General features: G+C 36.6%; 1 protein-coding gene across 5 annotated transcripts in view; it reads left to right on the top strand.

The window, feature by feature from the left end:
• Positions 1–22,746, top strand: part of TMX3 (thioredoxin related transmembrane protein 3) — a 93,243-nt gene that overhangs the window by 42,627 nt on the left and 27,870 nt on the right. For 2 of the 5 annotated variants that reach the window (XR_012065577.1, XR_012065578.1), the window contains exon 16: positions 7,057–7,190. The exons of 2 other annotated variants lie outside the window; for them this stretch is intronic. Coding sequence is in view for 1 of the 3 variants with exons in the window: in XM_072952048.1 (XP_072808149.1) it covers positions 7,057–7,080 (24 nt within the window). In the remaining 2 variants the exon portion in view is untranslated. Of the gene's footprint in view, positions 1–7,056; positions 7,609–22,746 lie in introns of those variants that run through there. One more of the 5 variants, XM_072952048.1, reaches the window with a different exon arrangement.

A 22,746-nucleotide genomic window follows, 5' to 3' on the forward strand; every position in this document is an offset into this window, starting at 1 on the left:
TCTTGACACAGGACAACCACCTCTCACTGTCACTGTCAGTAAAGTGGTTTTCCTTTTTAAAATAGCATCAAATGGGGAGAGTATGTTACTGGAAAACAGAACTTTATACAACTATTAATTTTTAATAATTTATTTTTCACATTTGATACCATAAGCGCATCTTTAAGTGAGAATTGCTCTGGCACAGGAATAACAGGCACAAAATCGGTCCCGCACAGCTTGTGGGTGTGTACAGACTGGCTGGTTAGAATGCGTCTTCTGATAAGAGCCCTCAACTTTTCTCTAAGTCCATCTCTTGTAAACTGAAGAAGTGTTTTAAATAACTAGCAAAAAAGTGGCAGTTGTTTTCTTGCAGTTTATTCTTTCAACAGCTGTTTATTAAATGTCTTCTATGAACTACTGAGGATACAGCAGTGAAAGGCTGTCACAGCCTCAGTCCTCATGGAGTTTTTAGGCTGTAGTAACCGGTACTCGGGTGTTACTTACAATGCTCAATTGCAAGTCTTCTACTTCTCTGTTTTTCTTAGTTTCCCTTCTCATATAATTTGTTGTTCAGCATAAAATTATTGCTGTTAGATCTTTGGGACAGAGGGTAAGAGACCAGGACAATCCAGAAGACATCAGTATGAAGGGGTTGGATTTACTCAGCATGTCTGCAATTCTGACAGTTCTGTGGGTGGATAACAGAGAAATGGAACAACTCTGACTACTGTGGGTGGATAACAGAGAAACAGAATAGAGTTCAAGGTGAAGGAACCCTTAACAAAAGGGAACTCCAGAGACAGAATGGGCTACCTCGGGGGTCAGAGTTCCCACCTTGAAAATACTTAAACATAGCCAATATTTCTTTCTGAGAATGAGTTCTGTGAGGCAATAAATGCAAACACTAAAGCCACACTCCATGCCCATGTTTACAACTGTCCCTTCTCTTTCCAACAAAAAAAATCCAAAAAGAATTTTGGCCAGCTTTTAGATACTAAATTTTTGTTGGGTGGACGAAGCAGTCAAGTGAAACTAAAGAATATGTAGTAGGAACTGAGGATATTTGTTCTACTCAGTCAGATTTTTCATATGAATCTTTGCATCACTGTCTTCATCACTAGGCCACTTAGGGATTTATGTAACAGTGGTTTTCCTCCATCAAAGCTGTTTGATACACTGCAGTTTCTGAATGTATGTTTGATGTAATCATCAGAAATTCTATTATCAGCCACAAGAACCCAGTCAAAAATACAGTAAATGATTAGATGACATTGAATATTTTGAGGTTGTATACTCAGAAATAATGTGTATAACTAATAAATCTGTGTTAAATTCTTCTCTTTATTCTTAAATTGATTGTTAAACTTTGTAAGGTTCTGAATTGGCATTATTAAGATTTCAAGATACGTGACTTCTCCAAACAATACTTTATTGTTCTAAATCAAATAATTGACAGAGTGACTTAATATTAAAGATTTTCGTAAGGTAAAAGATGACTCCCTTTTTTACAAGGGGTGATTTTGAAAGGAGTAAAAGAACTCACAAAAATCACCTTCTATTTGGACATAAGTTAATACACATTAGTTGAAGCTAATTAGGTAGTTTAGCTTTAAAGATTGTAAAAAATTATTGTGCCAAATTATTACCCTTAGTACAATCTATTTCTCTCAGTTTTTGATAGATAATCTCAAATTTTGAATTGCTGGCCTTGAAAGTAATGAATGTTTCTCTAGGTCCTTGTAAATACACAGAATCATTCAAATATTACTGTGTGAAGCATAATGGTAATTTTCATAGGTGCCTAAGGACCTGTATAGAAAGATATACCAGGAACATTTTTTTTCCCAAGAAGATCTAGTTATTTATTAAATTATGAGGTATTTCTCAGATATATTATGGAGGAAAATTGTCAATGATTAATTTTTAAGATTGATAATATGAAGCATAGTTCAAAAGAGCCTTTGGAGATAAACTATAGTTGCGATCTGAGTAGAATCACTCAATAATTGTTTAAATCTGAACAAATTACTTAAACTCTCATTACCTTGCTGATGGGAGGCAGTGACTTGTCCCTTTTTCCCTTCTCAGCAGTGATGTTGGGAACCTTAAACTGTTAAACTGCTGATGGTGTCATGTGCATGCATAAAAAGGCTGAAGCTTTACAGGACTTGGTAGGAAAACATCAAGATAGTAGGTGGTGTTGACCACTGCCTGGATCTTCAGGGAAGCCCTTACAGGAAAGAGAGCAATAGGCAAGCAGGAAGGGAGCATGCTGCGTGGCTAATAAGAGAGCCTTCTGCCTGAAGCCTGCAGTACACGACTGGAGTAACCATTTTCCTTTCCCACTTGCAAAAGCCAAATTCCGTGCACTGAGATTAATTTGAGTTAAGAATCCATCATATATAGCTGTAGGGATAGTTAAATGAGCGTCTCCAGACAACATAACTCACTCTACTACCCAGTGGTGATCTCCCAGCTCTGTCTGGTAACACATGGTATTTCTAGGAAGCAGTAAGTGCTGTAATTTTATCATCTAAATTTCCACAGGGAAAAAGATTTCGATAAATAATGCTGAATCAGTTGGCTATCCCTGTTGGGGGAAAAAAGTGAACACTGCCCCCACCTAACACCATACACAAAAATTCAAAGTGGATTGTAGACCTAAATATGAAAAATAAATTTCTTATAGAAAATTCTCATGACTTTTTGGTGTAGAATTGCTTAAAATAAGACAACTAACCATAAAAAAAAAAGTTGAATTTCATTAGAATTAAGAATTTCTGTTTATCAAAAGACAACATTAGAAAGTGAAAAAAGAAAGATATTCACAGTACTTAACTCTGCCAAAGGACTTGTTTCCAGAATATTACAAAGAACACTTGCAAATCAGTAAGGAAAAGACAGCCCAATGTAAACAATGCACAGATGATGGCAACAGGAACTTTACAAAGAGAATTTCCCAATAGTCAATGAGCCTATTAACAGGTGCTCAACATCATTCCCCATTCGGTCTCTTGATTTTAAAAATCTAGGCGAGGACAACACAAATTTGCATCTCCACTTTGTATATCTGACTTGACATTGCTACTTGGGTATTTAATAGGCAGCTTAAACAGAATGTCCTAACCACTTTGATTTTGCACCAAATGCTTGATTTTGCACAGTCTCATCTCAGTAAAGGGTAACTTTGTTGTCCTAATTACACAGGTCAAAAACCCTGGATCTATCCATAATTTCTTTCTTTCAACCCCCGATACCTAATCTATGAGAGGTTGTTAGGTGTACCTTTAAAGAAGCCACACTTCACACCACTTTGCAGCTTAGCATGTCAGTCAGGCTACCATATGCGTTACCAGGCTTCACTGCTTCCGCCCTTGACTGTGCAGTCCACCGTCACAGGAGCAGCTAAATGGATTGAGTCCTCTTATAAAGCAAGGTGGATCATGACATTTATCTGCTCACAACATTCCAGTGGCTCCTTATCTTACTCAGCATAATCATGTTACTGGTTATATTATTAATTGAAAGGTGTTCCCCAAAATGCATACATTGAAGTTGTAACCCCTAGTACCTCAGAATGTGACCTTATTTGGGAATAGCTTTGTTACAGATATAATTAGTTAGCATAAGGTCATACTGGAGTAGGGTGGATCCTGACTCGGTATGACTGGTATCCTCATAAAAAGGGAGTTTGGAGACAGACACACATGCAAGGAGGATGCCATGTGAAGATGAAGGCAGAGATTGGGGTGACGCTCTTACAAGCCAAGAAATTCCAGAGATTGCCAACGAACCACCAGAAGCTGAGAGAAAGACAAGGGACAGATTCTGTCTTGCAGCCTCAAAGAACTCGCCCTGATGACACCTTGATGTTGGACTTCCAGCCCTGAGAACTGAGGTAATAGAATTCTGTTATTTCAGCCACGCAGTTTGCGGTACTTCGTTGCGGCAGCCCTAGCAAGCCAATTATCCCGCGGTGCTCTTCCGCAGTCCCGCTTACGACCACTCATCTCCTGCCTGCCTCCCATCTGCTCTTGCTCTCTCCCTAACAGCCTTCTGCCCTGGCTCTTCCCGAAACCCACCAAGCAAGCTCCTTTGCCCTTGCCTACACTCTGACTGGAATAAGGTTCTCCTGGATGTCTTCAGGGCTCACTCCCTCCTTAGGTCACCTAGCGGTTAACACCTTTATTAACCATCCTGTATAAATTATACCTCCTGGCCTCCCACTCTTCCCAACCTCTTGATTCTGCAGCTTTATTTTGTATAAGCTCTTCTTTATGATATTACATGTTAATTGTTTGCTGCCTGCTTACCCCCTGAAATATATAATAAATATAAGCTCTGAATGGTGAGACTTCATTTTTTTCTCAAGGCTATACTCCCAGTTCCTAAAACGTGCTTGGCATGAAGTATGCATTCAGTAAGTACTTGTAAAATGAATGAATGAGTAAATGAATATAGTGTATTTATATAATGGTGTATTTGTCACTAGTATGTTAAAGTTGAAGGTTTCTGATTTTTAAAAAAAGCATATATTTTATTTTAGTTGAAGACTTTAAATGCCTGTTCTAAAAAGTAAATGCTTAACGATTAAGTAATAAAAAAGCTAATAATAAGCATGAAAGAATCGTAAGCTTTGGAAATATTTTTCTATTTATAAAACATGTAAAATATGTCTTAATAGAGAAGATTTTTACATTAGCTTAGGATCTAAAATCTTAAAATTTATACAGTCATTGAAAATAAGAATAGAGGTCAAGAATTACTGGAAACTTAGGAAATCAGATAGTCTCCGTCTCTCAAGTACTATGGAGAAATAATCAGCTCTTTTGCAATCATCAGTCTAAAATTGTTATCCTTTGTAACAATTACTGTATTTTAAGTCAGGGATTCTTAACCAGTAGGGCTTATCAAAATTACAAGAGCATCCACAGCCTGAGATGAAATGCACATAAATCCTAGAAAATCTGTTTAGTTGGTCTTGGATGAACTTCTGCTTGAAGCCTGAACAAAAAGAGAAAAAAAAAATCCTTCCCCAGTTGATGGCCTAAATGATTAGTAGGAGGGGTGAAAATGCCAGTGCCTCTGAGAGAAGTTGTACTTTTTGTGATTGCCTCGTGAGCATTCAGAAGTCAAAGAGCACAACACGCTTCAATAGCCCCGTCGCCACCCCTCGACCTCGGCCAACAGCAAGCCAGCCTGCCGGCGCAACAGCAGCACCTTCAGGAAAGTGGTTTTTATTCTTGTAAACGAGAAAGTAGGTTATGTCCAGCTGGGATTATTTACCTCTCACTTCCCTGGAGATGAGCGGTGGCTCGGGGACTGAAATCAGCCTTTGCCGTTGGGGACGTGCGAGACGCGGGGAGCGCTAAGGTTACGACCATCGAGGTTTCAAACGTTCTGGCTTCATCCTCGTGCATCGTTTGTGTGGAAAATGAAATTTAAAATGCAAAGGTGTATTCACAGTTTTGCTTCTGTCTTCTACACTACCCAATGTAAAACAAAATTTTATGTGACCAGTAACTGGTCCCAAATAGAAAATGTGTGCCAAGATGCCCATTTAGTAGATGACCAAAATCCAGAAATGGCCAAAGCACAGGAGGGCATTTCTGCTCGAACTCCTTTGCATGCAGTTCGTTTTGCGATCAAGAGCAGTTTCTTTCCCAGGAAACTGGATTGTTTAACTTCAGGCTATAGAATAAGAAGAAGAAAACGAGAGGAACTAAAATTCCCAGTCCTCGTGGAGTGATGCCCATTAGAAAGGGAAGAGATGGCACCATGGGCTTTGCCCCACTCATTCTGCTTTTTGGCAGTTTTATGTGTTCCAGTTTTTTTTTTTTTAAACATGTTATAACATTTTCTTACTATATATCTTTAGAAAGAAAAACAGGTAAAGCAAATGTAGCTCAATGTTTACAACTGGTGACTAAGTAAAGGACATATATATGGGTGTCACATACCCTTAACCCAGAATCACCAGTTGTACTGTTCTAGCAACTTTTATGTAGGTTTGAAATATTTCAAAATAAATGTTAAGGAGAAAAAATAAAGAAAATAAGTATTATGGTAAATTCTTGTGGTAATTTTGGAAATAACAGCCAGAGATTTTTTTTTTTTCCAAATAGGCATAAATTACCTTCCAACACTTGCTTTCAGCTCAGGTCCCAAGTTACAGTAAAATGTGCTCCAAAGTCCTCACAATGCAGAAACGTCGAAATATTTTTTTTAAAGCCCCACAAGGGGTCAGAAAACTTTTTCTTTAAAGGGACAAATAATAGTTTAGGCTTTGAGGACCACATATAGACTCTGTCACATACTCTTTTTTTTTTTTTTAACTCTTAAAAAATGTCAAGATATTTCTTAGCCCAAGGCTTCTTCAAAAACAGGCTACAGGCTGCATTTGGCCAGCACACCATGTCTTGCCTGGTAGAGAGAGAAAAAGTATTCCGCAGATCCATGGCCCCCCAGCAGCTGCAGGTGGGCGTGTTCTGTGCTCCAGCAAAGAAAGCCCACCGGGGCAGCAGCGGCAGGAGGAGTCGCCACCTGGTTAAATTGTCAATGCAGGCACCACGGGCGGGCGACTTGAATGGAGCCACCACCCCTGCATTTTTTTAACTCCTTGACGATGGCAGTCATTTCCGCAGACTCCCCAGGCATGTGCGATTGCCTTAGGTTTACTATTTTCAAAGGCAAAGCCTGTTCCAGTGGCTTTTCCTTTTAACTCCCCCTGTCAGAGCCCTCACTCCCTGGTCAGGTAGGTAACCTGTGGAAACTTTGCAAGTTGCACTACAGTATTTCTAATGACCCATTCTGGAACCAGGAAAATAATCACAAGGAGCGGAACTGTGAGATGGACTCCAGACCGAACCCCGAGGCTTATCTGAACTGTTAGCTCCCTGCTCTGACTGGTGGACCACGGGCAGTCCTGTGAGCTTTGAGCCAATGCCCGTAAATCCTCAATATCTGATTATTTTTTCCTCCTCAAAGCTTTCATCCTGGTATGTGGCTGCAGAACCTTTAGAGGAGGGCAAAGAGGATGATTGACACTGTAACTTCTTTTTCTTTGTTGTGTAGCATCTTGGCCTTCCCTTCACGTGAGGGGCTCTGGAGGTGTGGGAACTGATTGAGGGCCGTGGCTCTGGTTTTTGGTGGTTCAATTCCGACTTCAGTTGACCAGGCCCACAGCTTTTCCACTTAACACAGATCAGGTAAGGCTTTACTGGACTCCCGCTGGTTTCAGCTCTGGTCTGACTGGTTGGTATCGAGCTACTTGCCATGACAGTAACTACACTCACCTCACCTTTGGGGATTAAGTCCCTCACTTGGCTCCAAGACCCTGGGAACCCACCATCCACATGTGTTAGCCCACTTCAGGGGAGCAGTTGCCTTGTGACTTGTGACTCATGGTGGAGAGAGACCACATAGCTCTTCAAGACTGCTAGAGCGCCTCTCATGAACTTATTTCTCCAGCAGTGTGTCCTGGGCCTTCCCAGAACAGGTCTTACATGGTAAATGCACCCTAACATCCCGATGTCCTGAAACCTCTTTATTGGACAGCTTTATTGAAATACATTTCATACCCCATAAAATTCACTCCTTTAAATGGCATTATGCAGTAGGTTTTCTTTTTTTTTTTTTAATATTTTCACATAGGTACACAGCTATCACCACTAGCTATTTTTAAGGCATCTTCATCACATGGAAAAGAACACTGCACGCATTAGCCATCATTCCCCGTTCTACCCCCTCCCCAGCCAGCCCTGCTCAACCACTAATCTACATTCTGTACGAGGGCTCCACTTTCTTCAGTTCCTTGTCAACACCTGTCTTGCTTACTTCTTTTATTTTAGCCACCTTCCAGGGTGTGAAATGCTATCTCGCTGCATTTCCTTCATGACTAATGATGCTGTCTTTAGTGTCTTTTCATATGCTTGTTGACTGCTTACATATCTTCTTTGGGTAAATGTTCATTCAGATCTTTTGCCCATTAAAAAAAACTAACTTAATTCTTGAGCTTTAAGAGTTACTTGTATATTCTCATACAAGTCCCTTGGCTTCAGTCAATATAAACTGGCAAAGTCATGCGATTCTTTCAGTTTGCATCGCGCCTTCTCGTGGGTCATGCCAAGTTTTTCATGACTTAAGAGTCTGTGGGCCATTACAAGTTGTTCAGGCAAAGAGAGATTAATCTCAAGGAGCTGGAAGGGCTGCTTCCACCAGGAAGAGGGCTCAGTGTGATTTACGTGTTAGAGGTATCCCCTTCCATCAGAATCAGCCCACATGTTCTTATGCCAGTTTTCACGATTTCATTCATTTCCAATCGATATCCTGACTTCAGCGAAAGAGGTTCTGCAAAGTTGAGGATTCAGTTTGTTTAGCAATCCAGCCACGTGCCACACAGAACTTTGGCTTGCTTTTTCGAAATCTCAATTATGTGGCTACAGGACGCAAGGATTTCTTTCAAGACAGCCATACAAGTTTTTAGGTTTTCTATGCAGACACTGAGCTGGGAACTGAAGGCCTTGAGCTCATCATTTTCTTTCCCCGATTTACTCAACATAGTTGGAAGTGTGTGTGTGTTATAAACTTATTTTTCATGATATCTCTATGGCATTTATATCTTCTTTGTGTGTTTTGGAGTATGATAGTCTTATTCAGTATAGTAATTCAATTCTTATAATATATATTACATACCTACCAAATGAAATCTATAATTTCTAACATGATTACTAAATTGCTTCTCTGTTAAAAATTGGGAAAGGTCTGGTTATAACCAGGGATTGAAATAGTGCATTTTAGAAAGCCTCTAGTACTTGAAGCTCCACCATAAGAATTGTGTCTATGGACTCCTACTGTAAAGTCGTATTTCACGGGAGTGAATCCCTGTTCAATTGCTCCCTAAGTTTTACTTATCTGTAAAATGGAGGCAATTCATATTATGGGCTTGAGAAAAAAGTGATAATACAATGTATCATTTAGCATTCAGTTGGCACAAATTAAAGCACTTGATACACATTAGCTGCTAGGATCAATACCATCGTTTTATTTGCTACAACTACCTCTGCCTAGTCAGCTGCAACTTAAATAAAACAATACATTCTGTCTATTCTCTTAGAAAATTTAAGGAAAGATAAAAATGGTCATTTAACTTTTGTTATTTTTGCATTGCCTGTCTTTGATATTTAATGTGACAATTAATGTGATTAAAGAGTTTTAAGAATAATTTACTCTTTTCTCTTTTGTTCAGTTTAGCTTCTTTCCTGTCCTCTAACCAGCTTACTTCATTTGATTTGACTTGTTGTATAATTAAGTTGTGCCTGAAAATAGAATCAACACCCTGGAATTAAAACTAGATTTTTTGCATATCAGCTTCTAGCATTTATGTCCATTACACCTTGTAACTAATGTTGCAAGGAGGAACTACTAGCTAAAATTTTAATACTCTACGTTTCCTAAATGACATAGAATTGCAGTATGGTAATACTGTGTACACTTTTCAGGTCGATGGATTTCATTTCTAAAACCAGTATTTTGATAGCTTCTTATTGGGGAATTTTCTTTGATCACATGTTCTACACCCCTAGGCAGTAGATGGCAGCTACTATGTATGTGTGTGAAGATACTGAGTTTAATTAAAGTTCATTTCTCTGGTGCTTAGTACAGCTATTGTATTTGAAGAGACTAAAAAATGCTCTGTAAATTGAAAGACATATGCGAAAAGGACACTCAGAGCCAAGGATCAAGTGACTCTCTAAAACCAAAGTACCTTAAATTATAATTTTATTTAATTAATGCATATGTCTTAACTGACTCTCATTTGTTCAAACATGGGAGACCCAAAAGGAAGGACACTTCTAACAGAATTCTCACTCATAACAAATGTGTTAGAATCTGAACGCTGATGTTGCAGGCTCATTGTTAGGGTTACCAGATTTGCGAAAAAACAAAACAGAATGTCCACTTAAACTTGAATTCCAGATAATCCACAAATGTTTCAGTATACGTATATCCCATGCAATATTAGAATACATTAAATAAAGAACACAGAAAATACATATCCCACTGGGCTGACTCCCTCACCAAGCCATGGAACTGCTCTCCTCAGGACTTCTTGCTATGTGAGATAATGCATTTTTCTCACTGTTTAAACTGGCTGGGGATGTGATTTTCCGTTACTGTCAGCTACATGCATCTTAAATCTTCCATTATCTTCAGAGGGTTTATGAAAAACATGTAAGAGCAAATAAAACCCAAACACTTGTTTCTGAAACTTTCTAAACCTATTCTCACTTAATCTCTATTTTCTAGTATTTAAATAGAGACGGGGGAAAAAAGTCCTGAAGCCTGGCATGTTTAAGAAAATAACACTTTTATATTCTTACTTGTAATTTAGGGTGATAAGGATGAGTAGTCAAGGAATTGCTTCACAGGATGGAGCTATAAGCAGTCACTGTCATACTGATCAAGGGAGACACTCAGTATGTATTCATGGATATGTTTCTGCTTTGCGATTCTCCAAGATGAACTGGCAAGCTTAGAATTCCTGACAACTGAGTCAAAGCTGAGTGATTCTCCTAATATGCATATGAATAAAACAAGTCACTTTCCAGGAAAATAACCCATCGCCTAACATAATCACTAAATGTCTAGCATTATTTTTCCAGCAGATCTTTTAGAAGTTAGCTTTTAAGCAAATCAGCCCTTCCTCTGGTCTTAGTGGAAGTGGAAAAAAGTGATAATACAATGTATCATTTAGCATTCAGTTGGCACAAATTAAAGCACTTGATACACATTAGCTGCTAAGATCAATACCATCGTTTTATTTGCTACAACTACCTCTGCCTGTGTATGTGAATGTGTCTATCTGTCATTGCTGCTAGTGTAGTTTCTATTGGTCGGTTATAATTATTTTGGATATGTATAGAAGTATAATGTAAATTATTCAATATCTAATTTCCAAACAGTTCTGCAGTCTATTTTAACAGATTAAAAAGAGTCATTTTATATTTTAATATACTACAAAATGTTATTTTTGAAAATGAAGCTTAACTTGGAAGTATATAGAAGTGAATTAACTTTAACCTTTTTGAGAAAATAGGTGAGTGCCATTTAAGTACGTATTTGCCATATCCTGGTTAATGCCAAGGGAAGGGGCCAGGATTTGTATTGTTGTGTTCCTCTGAGTTAAACTGAGACAAGATATAGCCAGGAATCAAACCAGAGCAATAAGAAACAGAGTTACATGAAATGGAATCAAGTTAGGATAGATATGGAAATAAGGAATTTGAAAACCAGTTTGTAACAATTTCTAAAAAGCCTGCAAACAGGAACAAACTCAGGTGTAAAGAAGGTTGGACACAGGAGAGCTAAGGAAGTAAACATTTCATGTTCACATATGGAAACTGGAAGGGCCATGTGGAACCTTCACGACCTGCTAAACCTGGTTTTTGTATCCTTCATTTGACCCAAACTCAGGTGTTAACCTTCTACATAACTAGTTTGCCAACTGTCTTAAAGTCATCAACGATTTATTCTTTCTTGAGCGTTCTCTGGGTGCCTTATGAAGTTTTTGTAATGAACTATTATAGAGCAATTTTAAGTTTACAGCAAAACTGAATGGTAAGCACGGAGATTTCCCATATACCCTCTGTCCCTGCAAATGCATAGTCTCCCCTATTATCCACATCCCAACCAGAGGGGTACATTTGTTACCAAGGAGGAACCTATGCTGACACATCATAATCCCACGAAGTCCATAGTTTCCATTAGGGTTCACGTTTCCTGTGTACAGTCAATGGGTTTGGACAAATGTATAATGACATGTATTCATCATCATGGCAGCATATAGAGTAGTTTCACTGCCAAAATCCTCTGTGTGAAGCCTAGTCATTCCTTTTTGCCCTGAACCTCCTGCAACCACTGATCTTCTTACTATCTCCATAGTTTTGCCTTTTCCAGAATGTTATATAGCTGGAAGCATAAAGCATTTTCAGATTGGGTTCTTTCACTTAGTAATACACATTTCAATTTCCTCTATGTCTTTTCACGGCTTTGTAGCTCATTTCTTTTTAGCTCTGAATAATATTCCATTGTCTGCATGTAACACAGTTGATTTAGCCATTCATCCACCGAAGGACACCTTGGGTTGTCTAACTTTTGGCAATTATGAATAAAGCTGCTGTAAACATCCATGAACAGGTTTTTTGTATGGATATAAGTTTTTAACAACTTTGGGTAAGTACCAAGGAGCATGACTGCTGGATCATACGGTAGGGGTATGTTTTATAAGAAACTGCCAAACTGTCTTCCAAAGTGGCTGCACCATTTACATTCCCACCAGCAGCGAATGAGAGTTCCTATTGCTCTACCACCTCACCAGAGTTTGGTGTTGTCAGTGCTTTAGAATCCACGTTCTAATAGGTGTGCAGTTTTAATGTTTAATTGTTTTAATTTGCATTTCCCTGATGATAGTATCCCACCGAGTATCTTTTCACATGCTCATTTGCTATCTGCATATCTTTTTTGGTGAGGTGTCTGTTCAGATCTTTTGCCTGTTTTCAAAATGGGTTGTTTGTCTTCTTATTGTTGAGTTTTAAGACTCCTTTGTATATTTTGGAGACCAGTCCTTTATCAGATATGTCTTTTGCAAGTATTTTCTCCCAGTCTTTAGCTTGTCTTTTCATTCTATTGAAAATACCTTTAATGAAGCAGACGTTTTTTACTGAAGTCTAACTTACCAATTCTTTTTTTTCATTAATTATGCCTTTGTTTTGTACCTAAAAAGTCATTGTCATTCCCAAGGTCATCTAGATTATCTCATATGTTACTTTTTAGGGACTTTATAGTTTTGCATTTTACATTTATGTCTGTGATCTGTTTTGAGTTCATTGTTGTGAAAGCTGTAATCTAATTAACCTTTAATAGAAAGTTTTGTATTTTATTACATGGAATCGTGACAGATCTCTGCGTAGTTTATTTGGTATAAGGAAACTGCTTTTTAGAAAACATGCTACATAAGTAAGAGATAAAGGTTTAGTTTTTAGTCACTCATAAAGGAAAGTCAAGACCGTGGTACCTGCAAAATGCTGTCACTTTATTACCTCATCAGATCTGATCGTCCTAGTTCACGCCTTCTGAGACTAATGATTTAGAGGAAATTCTCCCATTTATAGAACCAATAAGAGAACTTGCTTTTTGATAAAATTAAGTTGCTAAAAAATGTTCCCTACTCTCATGAACCAGGTGTATTATGCCTTTTATAGATGAGGAAACTTGAGTAATAAGAATTTAACCTACTTGTGCAAGGTCTCAAAGCTAGAATGTGATGGTTACCTAAACTTACAGTTTTCCCACAGCTTCCCAATTGCTTTCAGTGTAGCAGGAACTTGGAGTTGTCGTGTGCAGACCATTTTCAAATTCCTCTATTTCTTTTCTTGGCTAATTCCTACTCAGTTGTAGTTTTTCTCAGTGTATGCAATCTTCTTTTCAATGATTTTTATTACTGCTTTGTCCTAAAACAAGTTTTCATTTCCATCACAAAAGAGTATGCTTGCTTTGTTTATTTACTCCTCAAAATCTTTTGTTCCAGAGGAAAAACTCTCTTAAACAAATCACTCAGATGCTTTAATCACTTTTGAAGAAAAGAGGTAATGAAATGTCAAATGAGATCCATCAAGTTAAATTCATTTGTTAATCTAGCTATTTAGTTATCTACTTGAATGACTAGGAAAAAGAACCCATCCATCTCTAATCAAATTTCACTGAATCAGGTGTTTGTCCAGCACTGTACTTATCACATGCTGTGCAAAACAAAACAGAATAAAATTTCTGTACAATTTTTTTAGCCTCGCTAAGTTTGCAATCTATTCTGGGAGATAAGACAAACAGAATACACTGTTTTTCAACGGCTAGGTCATATGCATAGACCACAGGTGTAACAGTGGCATGTGGAAATTTAAAAACAATTTATATGTTATAACTTTTGATGATTACTTGTTTTGATTTACTTCATTTTAGAATAATTGTATACTTGGGAACTAGGGGTAATTACCATCCAGGTTTTCCAAATGAGAAATCTGAGGCTAAGTGAAATAAATGATGTGCCTAGTGTTGCAGGAGTAGTGAACACTTTAGCCAGGGCTCAAATGCAAGGCTCCTCATTCTGTTTTTCATTACATACTCCTGAAGAAATCTGCGGATTACCATAGTTGGAATAGGTTCTTGAAATGAATATTGGATATGAAATGACTGTTGGGATTTAAATGAGCATTGGTAACATGGAAAGAAATCCAAGATCATAGAATAAAATCAAGGCAGGTGATGAATCAATGTGTTCTAGTAATAAGTGAATTAGTGTGCACAGTCGGAAGGGTTTATGACTGAGAGTAATGGTGAATAAAATACTGTGCTGTACAAATACCGATCCACGCTGGTTGCTGATTTGCAGTTTCAGTTTGTAACACTGTGTTGCTTACTGCTTCTGAATGCCTGAGATTTATTGATATATAATCTGAGTATATATAAGCAAATGATGCTGAAAATTGCCAAAGGCAGTATGATTCATAGCTGATATATTTCTGAAACAGTGTAATTATTGAAAGCCCCCGAAAATCTAAATGTACATTCTATATACCCAGGTTTTTATTCTTTCTTTAGTTGAAGATGAAATATGATTATCTCAAAAGACCCAGAGCATTGTGATATAAATGAAGATAAAAAAATGTCACATAACCTGAAAAATCATCAGTGATTTACTGGCAGGTCTGATTTGGCAGAAAGCTGGCTTTAGAAAGTTGGGTATCTTGGAGAGGCTTAGCAGTTTCACATGAATAATAATAAGTCTAAATTATAGGAAACTAATGGTGATTTAATTCACATTATACTATTTATTCCAAAGTTTTCCACTTGGTTGAAATATAAAACTCTGAATAAAGACGCTCAAACTTCTATTGTTCAAGGACATCCCACCTGATCTCTTATTTCTCCTCCTTGGTGATGTATAGAAACAACTAGAAGGTAATAAAGTACATTTGAAATATGGTTACTCGTCAAGAGTATGATAGCCAGGAAAATAAAAATTATTAGAAAGCCCTTAGGAAGTCCAAAGTGCTAAGGAATGCCGAGTGGTGGGACAAAGCCTGCCAGGGTGGGTGACTGTAATTTGTTAAGCATTTCAGAATGTGTTTCATTCTTTAAGAGCCAACCAAATGGGCATAAGTAGTTGAATTCAGAGTATATCAGAGGGCTATAAAGAGTGGATGTAGGGTATATGTGCATGCGTGTGTGTGTGTGTGTTTGGCCACGCTGATGAAAATGCACAGAATAGAAACAAACAATTTCAGTTATTTTATTTTAAAATTCTGTATCACGAGTAAGGTAGGTAGTTTGAATTGACTTGAATTCAGGTAGACTTTATTCATCATCCACTATACTGCAAATGCTATTTTGGTAGCTAGAATTGAAAAAAAAAAAAGATTTACACATCAGGGCTCCCGCTCAGTCTTGAGGGGGAGACATACATGGGCCAACTACAATCAAGTGCGGTGAGGACTGTAAGATGACTCGCAGCTGTGGAAGCACAGACATCAGTACAACGGCCCTGACCTACCCCTGTGCCCGCCCTCAGGAGAGTGAACTGGGGTTGAAAGTTGCTTTGGAGTTCGTTGTTACTGAGGTGCTGTTTTCATGAGCCCTTTATACCGTCTTTAGTTGAAACTGTACCTCTGTGATCATTTTACAGGTAAGAAAATACTTGCCATAAATACGAGAACAAATTGTGAGAAGCTTACATTTACAAATAGACCCAGCACCAACAAAATCTGGAATTATAAATTATTAATATTCTGGTTGCTTATGTGACTTAGAGGTGACAGCCTATCATAACTAAGCATTTTTTAAAAAATAGAAAGGACTCCCTAGTCCTTTTTTCGTACACAACACAGAGGATACTTTTTGCTGTATGAAGTAACTGGCTTTTTTCCTAGTTACACCTTCTACAGATTAGTACACTGACATATTACATAGCTTGTTATTAACATGGCTACTGAAACAGGATAAATCGAATTTTCTCAGCCTTCCTTCTGAAAAGGGAAATAAAACATTTCAAGGTAATTCTTTAACATTTAACTAAAAATCTCCTAGTTGCTAATAAATGATAATAAGCAATTTTTATAGCTTGTCACATTTCGTATTTTTCTCTGCACATCCAGGAATCTGACTTTATAATAAAACGGACTGTTGTTATCTTATAGTATAATTAATAAACACATCATATAATTTTAGTCTTTTGTCATTTAAAGTGACCAAATTTGATTACTCTCTCATTGGCCTGAAATTATAAAGAAATTCATTCTAATAACGTTCATACCCTACTCTGTGCAATTACTTCAGTCTTATCATTTGCCACGCATTTTGATCCTACTTGAAATTTTAGGATCAACTTTTGGCATCTGATTAATTAAAAACCAGAGATGCAGCTTATGTTATTTTCAAGGGGAAGGAACTGTCTGGTGTGCTAAAAATTTCCTCCTGTTGTTTACACTTATTTTTAAAAATGGAATCCTGGCAGCAAATAATGCCACAATCTGTAAGTAACAGCCTGCTGGGAAGGCTGGAGGGGCAGCAAATTGACGACAACCATTGTAATCAATAGTGTGGGAGTCAGTAATGTTACATGAATTATTTAGTTTTATATTTCTTCCTTACGAACAAAAAAGTCCAGTGGTTGAGCAAACAAATGTTCTCATTACATCCTGTCACTCATCTCTAACCACACATTATTGGGTGGTTATTTAGAGAAAGATTATATCTGGAGGAAGAAGTACCAACACTCACTTTCCAATAAAACACAGCAAAACTTTGACAGAGCAGGTTTCCAGGGAAAATCAACCCCCTTGGCTCCTCAGTCAAGTTTATTATCTCTAAGCCATGCTGAACAATATTTCTTAAATAAAATGGTGGCTCTGCACAGAACTTCTGGGAAGAGTAGGCAGAATCAAGCCAATGTTCTGACCTATGGGTAACCAGCTCTAGTTAAGATTATGAACTGGGGGAGGGAGAGAGCCACAAACATTCAGACTGTGGACCAAGCATCCAAAGGCAGGTAAGGGCAAACTCTGCCCGCAGAGTCAGTCAGCACTGTCTGACAGTGGAAACACACTGACAGGATTTAGAGAAATGGACTAGATGTATTCCCTTTTCTGCATTTGGATGAGGTCAGCTCTCTGGAAGAGTAAAATTTACAGATCACCATGTTTCTGCAGATGTGATCAAAGTGACATTGTTATAGGCATGGAATAGCCTTTTCCAACTCACCTCCTGCTGACATACCTTGTAACAGCATATTTATTCCATGATCAAACTAATAAGTATTTCTGTCTGTTTCACCTAAAAATCAGTCTCTGCTATTATACACAAATTCTTATTTAAATGTCATGATATTTTTACAATCCAGTGTAATATGGTTGATGGCACATGGATAGGCTGTTTTTCCATGACAACTGGTAGAGATGATTTTAAGAGCTGTTTAACTAACATGCTAAGAAACATACTCCCACTAATTTTCTGTAAAAATAGCCACTATCAAGGCTTATCCTAAAATGTTAACCAGGTAAATCATTTCCATGTTTGAAAAACAAGCAACCATGGTTTTAAGAGAAACTGAAAACTGAATGTGAATTCATTCTAATCTATTTAGCCTATGTGACAGCATTTTTTAATTCAAATATTGTTGAATATAGTTAAGTTCTGAGTTTTGATAGATGGGGGGGTAGCTGAAAGACACTCATTCTGTGTTAGGAGCTATGAGTCTAAATATAAAAAGCTTTAACTATTTTTCAAGTGACTTCATTGTTTTAATTATTCTTTTTTCAGTGGGCATTTGTGCTGGAGCTACATTTTTTAAAAAAACTAATCCATTGACTAAGGCAGTGTGAATTTAATTGTTTTACAGGATGCTGATACATCTTGCTTAGCAAAGGGGCCTGTGGTCAAAAATATTTGGTAAAGAGGTTAAACATATTACAAAATTTCTTTTTTTAACTGCGAATTTCATACAGACAATTATTTACTAATATGAACTATAAATTCATAAAATATATACATACATTCTTTTGCTTTTATAACAGTTTATGAAAGAGATGATTTCCCACACTTTTTTCAAAAATAGATACTAGTGTTTTAAAACAGTGTGATCTAATATAAAAAAAGTAAACTTCATTTGATTTTGCAAGTGAGGTTAAATATCACTATGCTTATTAGCCATTCTTATTTCTCCTTTTAAACTGTTCATTCTTCTATTGGCTTGTTTGTTTTTGTTTCAGTTCCATTATTTTCAGCCTTATTATATCCTTCTGATTTGATGCATCACTGTAAAGGGAATGCAACTGAATATTTTACCCCTGTTTGATAATCCATGTCATTTGATATGGTAATTTGATACTTTTACATTTATTAGATTAGTGATCACCATCATTGGTCTTTTGACATTTACTTGACATTCTCTATTTGTTACACTTTCTTATTTAATATTTTTCCTTTTATTTCAGCCTTTTGATCAGTTGTTAGAGTTTCCTCTATTCTTTTTGATTCTTCTAGTGATCTTAGTAGACTTCATTCTATTTTAATTATTTTAGAATATGATCTAAAATTTTTAAAAAGCTGATTTAAACATACTTATCTATCAAATAAATAACCACCTGGGATTTTAATCTAAATTATTTGTTTTTTAAGGAATACTTTCCTAACAATTGCAGTAATTATTCCAGCTATTATTGCTGTTGTGATATATATTTTGTGTTATTTGTCATGTCTCATGCCTTCCTCTCTTGGAGTCCTTTCTCATTTTGCTAAAACAGATCTTCAAGTTATTGTTCCCTTTTTTTTTTTCCCGGAATAGGTTAAAACATGATGATCTTTCTTAGCCCTTTATATCTGAGAATGTCATCACATATGAGTGAGAATTCAAACACAAAATTCTAGATTAAGGATTATTCTCCTTTAGATTCATAAAAACATTGCTTCCTTTTTCTTAGCTTTCTATATTAGTGACAGAAAATATCATTCTTGTTCTTTGAAGTAACATCTTTTATTAAACTTTTCATTTTGAGATCACTGTAGAGTTGCATGTACTTGTCAGAAATAATAGGGAGATTGTGAACTTTTACTCAGTTTCCCCTAAAGATAACATTTTGTAAAACTATAATAAACGATTACAACCAAGATACTGACATGGATACAATCCACTAATCTCCTTCAGAGACCCCGTTTCACTTGTTCTCATTCATGTATGCACGTGTGTATGTAGTGCCATGCCATTTTCTTACATGTGTAGTTTTACATATAAACCGCCACAGTCTAGGTATGGTCTGGTTCCAACATAAGAAGGAACCCTCATATTGCTCCTTTAAAACACACATCCCTACCACACCCCCTCCCCTATTCGTAACCACTAACAACCATTAATGTATTCTCCCTTTCTTAATTTTGTCATTAAAAGAATGTTAATATAGCCTATAACCATTGGGGACTGACTTTTTCACTAAGCATAATTCTCAAGAGATTATTCACATTATCACTTGTAGCAATTTATCATTGAGTAATATTCTACGATATGGATACATCACAGTTTTTTAACTATTTACCAACTGAGGGACATCTGGGTTGTTTCTAGTTTTTGGCTGTCATGAATAAAGCTGCTATGAACGTTGGTGTAAGGCTTTTGTATGGTTTTATTTCTCTGGGAAATAAAGAGTGCAACCTGTGGGTCATATGTTAGTAGCATGTTAGTTTTATGATGAATCGCCACCCTGTTTTCTGGAGGGTTGTGCCATTTTTGTTCATACCAGTAATGCATGGGGGATCCAGTTTCTCTGCTTCCTCGGTAGCATTTGATGTTGTCACTATTTTGAAATGTTTCTAGGGTGCCTTGTGATTTTAATTTGCATTTCTCTGACACCTAATGAAATTGAACATCTTGTCATATGTTCTCCTGTATATTCTTTGGTGAAATATCTGTTCGTGTCTTTTGCCCATTTTCTAATTGGATTTGTTGCTATTTTTATTGTTGAGTTTTGATATTACATATTCTAGGTTCTAGTCTATTGTCAGATACGTGGTTTGCAGATAATTTTCTCCAGTCTGTAACTGGCCTATTCATCTTCTTAACAGGGCCTCTCGCAGAGTAAAATATGTTTGAAATTTTGATGAGACAAAACTTTACAGTTTTCTTGATTACTGTGCTTCAGGTGTCAAGTCTAAGATCTTTATGCCTGGTCCTAAATCATGAAGTTTCCTTCTATGTTTTTTCTAAAAGTCTTATAATTTTACATTTGGCCAGGATTCATTTTGAATTAGGTGTTAAAATATGATAAATAAAATATGCTGAATAAAATATGAGGTGTTTTTCTACGTAACTTTTTTTTGGCTTATGGATGTCCAATTGCAGTAGCACCATTTGTTGAAAGGGCTGTTCTTTCTCTGTTGAATTGCTTTTGCATCTTTGTCAAAAATCACTTGGGCACATTTGTGTGGATCTGTTTTTCAGTTGTCTGTTCTGTTTCTGTTTCATTGATCTTTGCATCTGCCAATACGACACCATCTTGATTACTGAGGCTAAATTGTAAACCATGGTATTGGGAACAGTGACTCCTCCCACTTCAATCTTCCATTTCATGATTGTTTTAATTATTCTAGTGTTTGTGCTTTTCCTGGTAGATTTTAGAATAAGCTTGTCTATCCCTACAAAATTGAGTAACAGACTTTTATTTCTCACCCACGTTCCGCGTGTGTGGGTGAGGGGAGGGTGGGGGTGCTTTCATTCCCATGGAGCTGATTTAACCAAAGCTGCTAAGTTGAGTTGTTCTTTGGAATATAATGTTTTCATACACTGTTCATTTCTGCCTCTTGTTTCTCAAAATTCACTGTTTTTGGGAGGCTAGTTTAATGGAATAAAATGTGAGCTAATACTTTGGATGTAGAATTTAAGTTCTGTATGTCATCATCATTATAAATGTTATAATCAGTTTACTTTCCTTTTCTCCTTTTTAAATTGTCTTTTCCTTATTTAATCTCATTTTTTCTCTTTTTTATCTTCTTGATCCCACTTTAGAAGGATTAAATGAATAAAAAGTTAATAATATTAATGATGATTTATAAATCTGTGCCAATCCTCGCTTTGGTTTTCTACACTGCTCTTTTTATGTCCTGTAAAGTCACATCTTTCAACATGAAGTGCTTTTCTTGTGCGGTTTCATGTGGGATTTCTATCACACAGTCTAGTTTGTGCCGACTGTATAGATGGTTGTCACTGCTGGGGAGCCATCAGGGAAGAGGGCAAGGCAGTTCACACGGCGGGGTCCTTCCTGCCTGCTTTGCCTGTGAGGACTGGAGAGTTGGGTGGCGTTGGGGACTCACAGATCCCTCTACAAAGGTTATTGTATATACCGCATAAGTTGTCCTTGGAAATATTTTACACTCAAGCCCCTTTACTTTTGCTTTTTAAATGCTTTTTGTGTGTGTGGTTTTTTGGGTTTTTTGTTTTGTTTTGTTTTGTTTTAAACATCCTACTTCTGCAAAGGCCGACAGGGGGCAGCAAACCCTCTTGAGAGAGGAAATCAGCCCCAACTAGTGCTCAGTGTCAGCAGTTTATGGGTCTTTTTAATTGTCTTGACATTTTAGTTCCTCTCTCCCTATTTTTAAAAATAAGGCTTGAATCTTTAAAATGATCAACTTCCTTCCTTTCCATACATGATAATTTAAAATCTGCAATATTAAAAACTGTGTGACTGTTCTCTACAGAGTAGAGGTGAGAGAATTGACAAATTTGGATCTTGGAATTTGATCAGGATAGAAAAAGTTCAAGTATAAGATATGTAGATAATTTTCTGTAAAACGACCTTTATTTTAGAGGAAAGCTTTGACTCATAGCTACAACTCTTCTAAAATTATAATGCTTGGATAAAATATAGATTCATGATCTAGATTTCTAGAAGAATACTTTAAATAAATTTAAGAAAAGACATTTTGGTTAATTTTGAAAAAGGAGGCTACTGTTTCATTTTTTCTTTAACATAATATGTTTTTTTTGCCACAGGTTTTATTATTTTATTTAAAGGAAAAAAGGAGACAGACTGAGAGAGTGAGGGAGAATGAGAAAAAGAAAAAGAGAAAAGAAAAACTAGTCCCTGACAAATACTTAAAAATAACAGATTTGGTAACATTATTTCATAACATAGGGTTTGATATTAAAAGCATTTGAAAGTCCAGAGAGATATTTCATATTGATGGAATATAAACTCTGACAAGGAAGTGTAAGTCAGCAATGTTTACGCACATTACAAGTTTGAAATATCTGAAACAGAAATTGAAAATACAGGAGTCTGAGAACAAAGTGATCAGGCTGGGAAACTTTAAAATTTTTCTGGGCAGTTGATAAACCAAGTAGAGAAGAATTAAGTAAGGATACTGTGGATTTGAATCATGCAATTAAAATGCTTAAGCATTTATAAAAACAAACATCCAAAAGAGATTGTGTATTATTTTCAAAGATAGATGACAGTCACAAACATTGACCCTGTATTAAGCCATAAAGACTACCTCATTAAGCCCCCCAAATTATGCAATCACTATCTCTATCATGAAATCAATTTATAATCAACAACAAATAAATAATAAAAATAAAGCCTATGTACTATATTTAAAATACATTTCTAAAAATACTGTTTTATAGAGTTTATCAAATTCAAAACTTCAAGCTATTTAATAACA

The sequence above is a fragment of the Vicugna pacos genome, chromosome 30 (assembly GCF_048564905.1).
Source record: "Vicugna pacos chromosome 30, VicPac4, whole genome shotgun sequence".
Lineage (NCBI taxonomy): Eukaryota > Metazoa > Chordata > Mammalia > Artiodactyla > Camelidae > Vicugna > Vicugna pacos.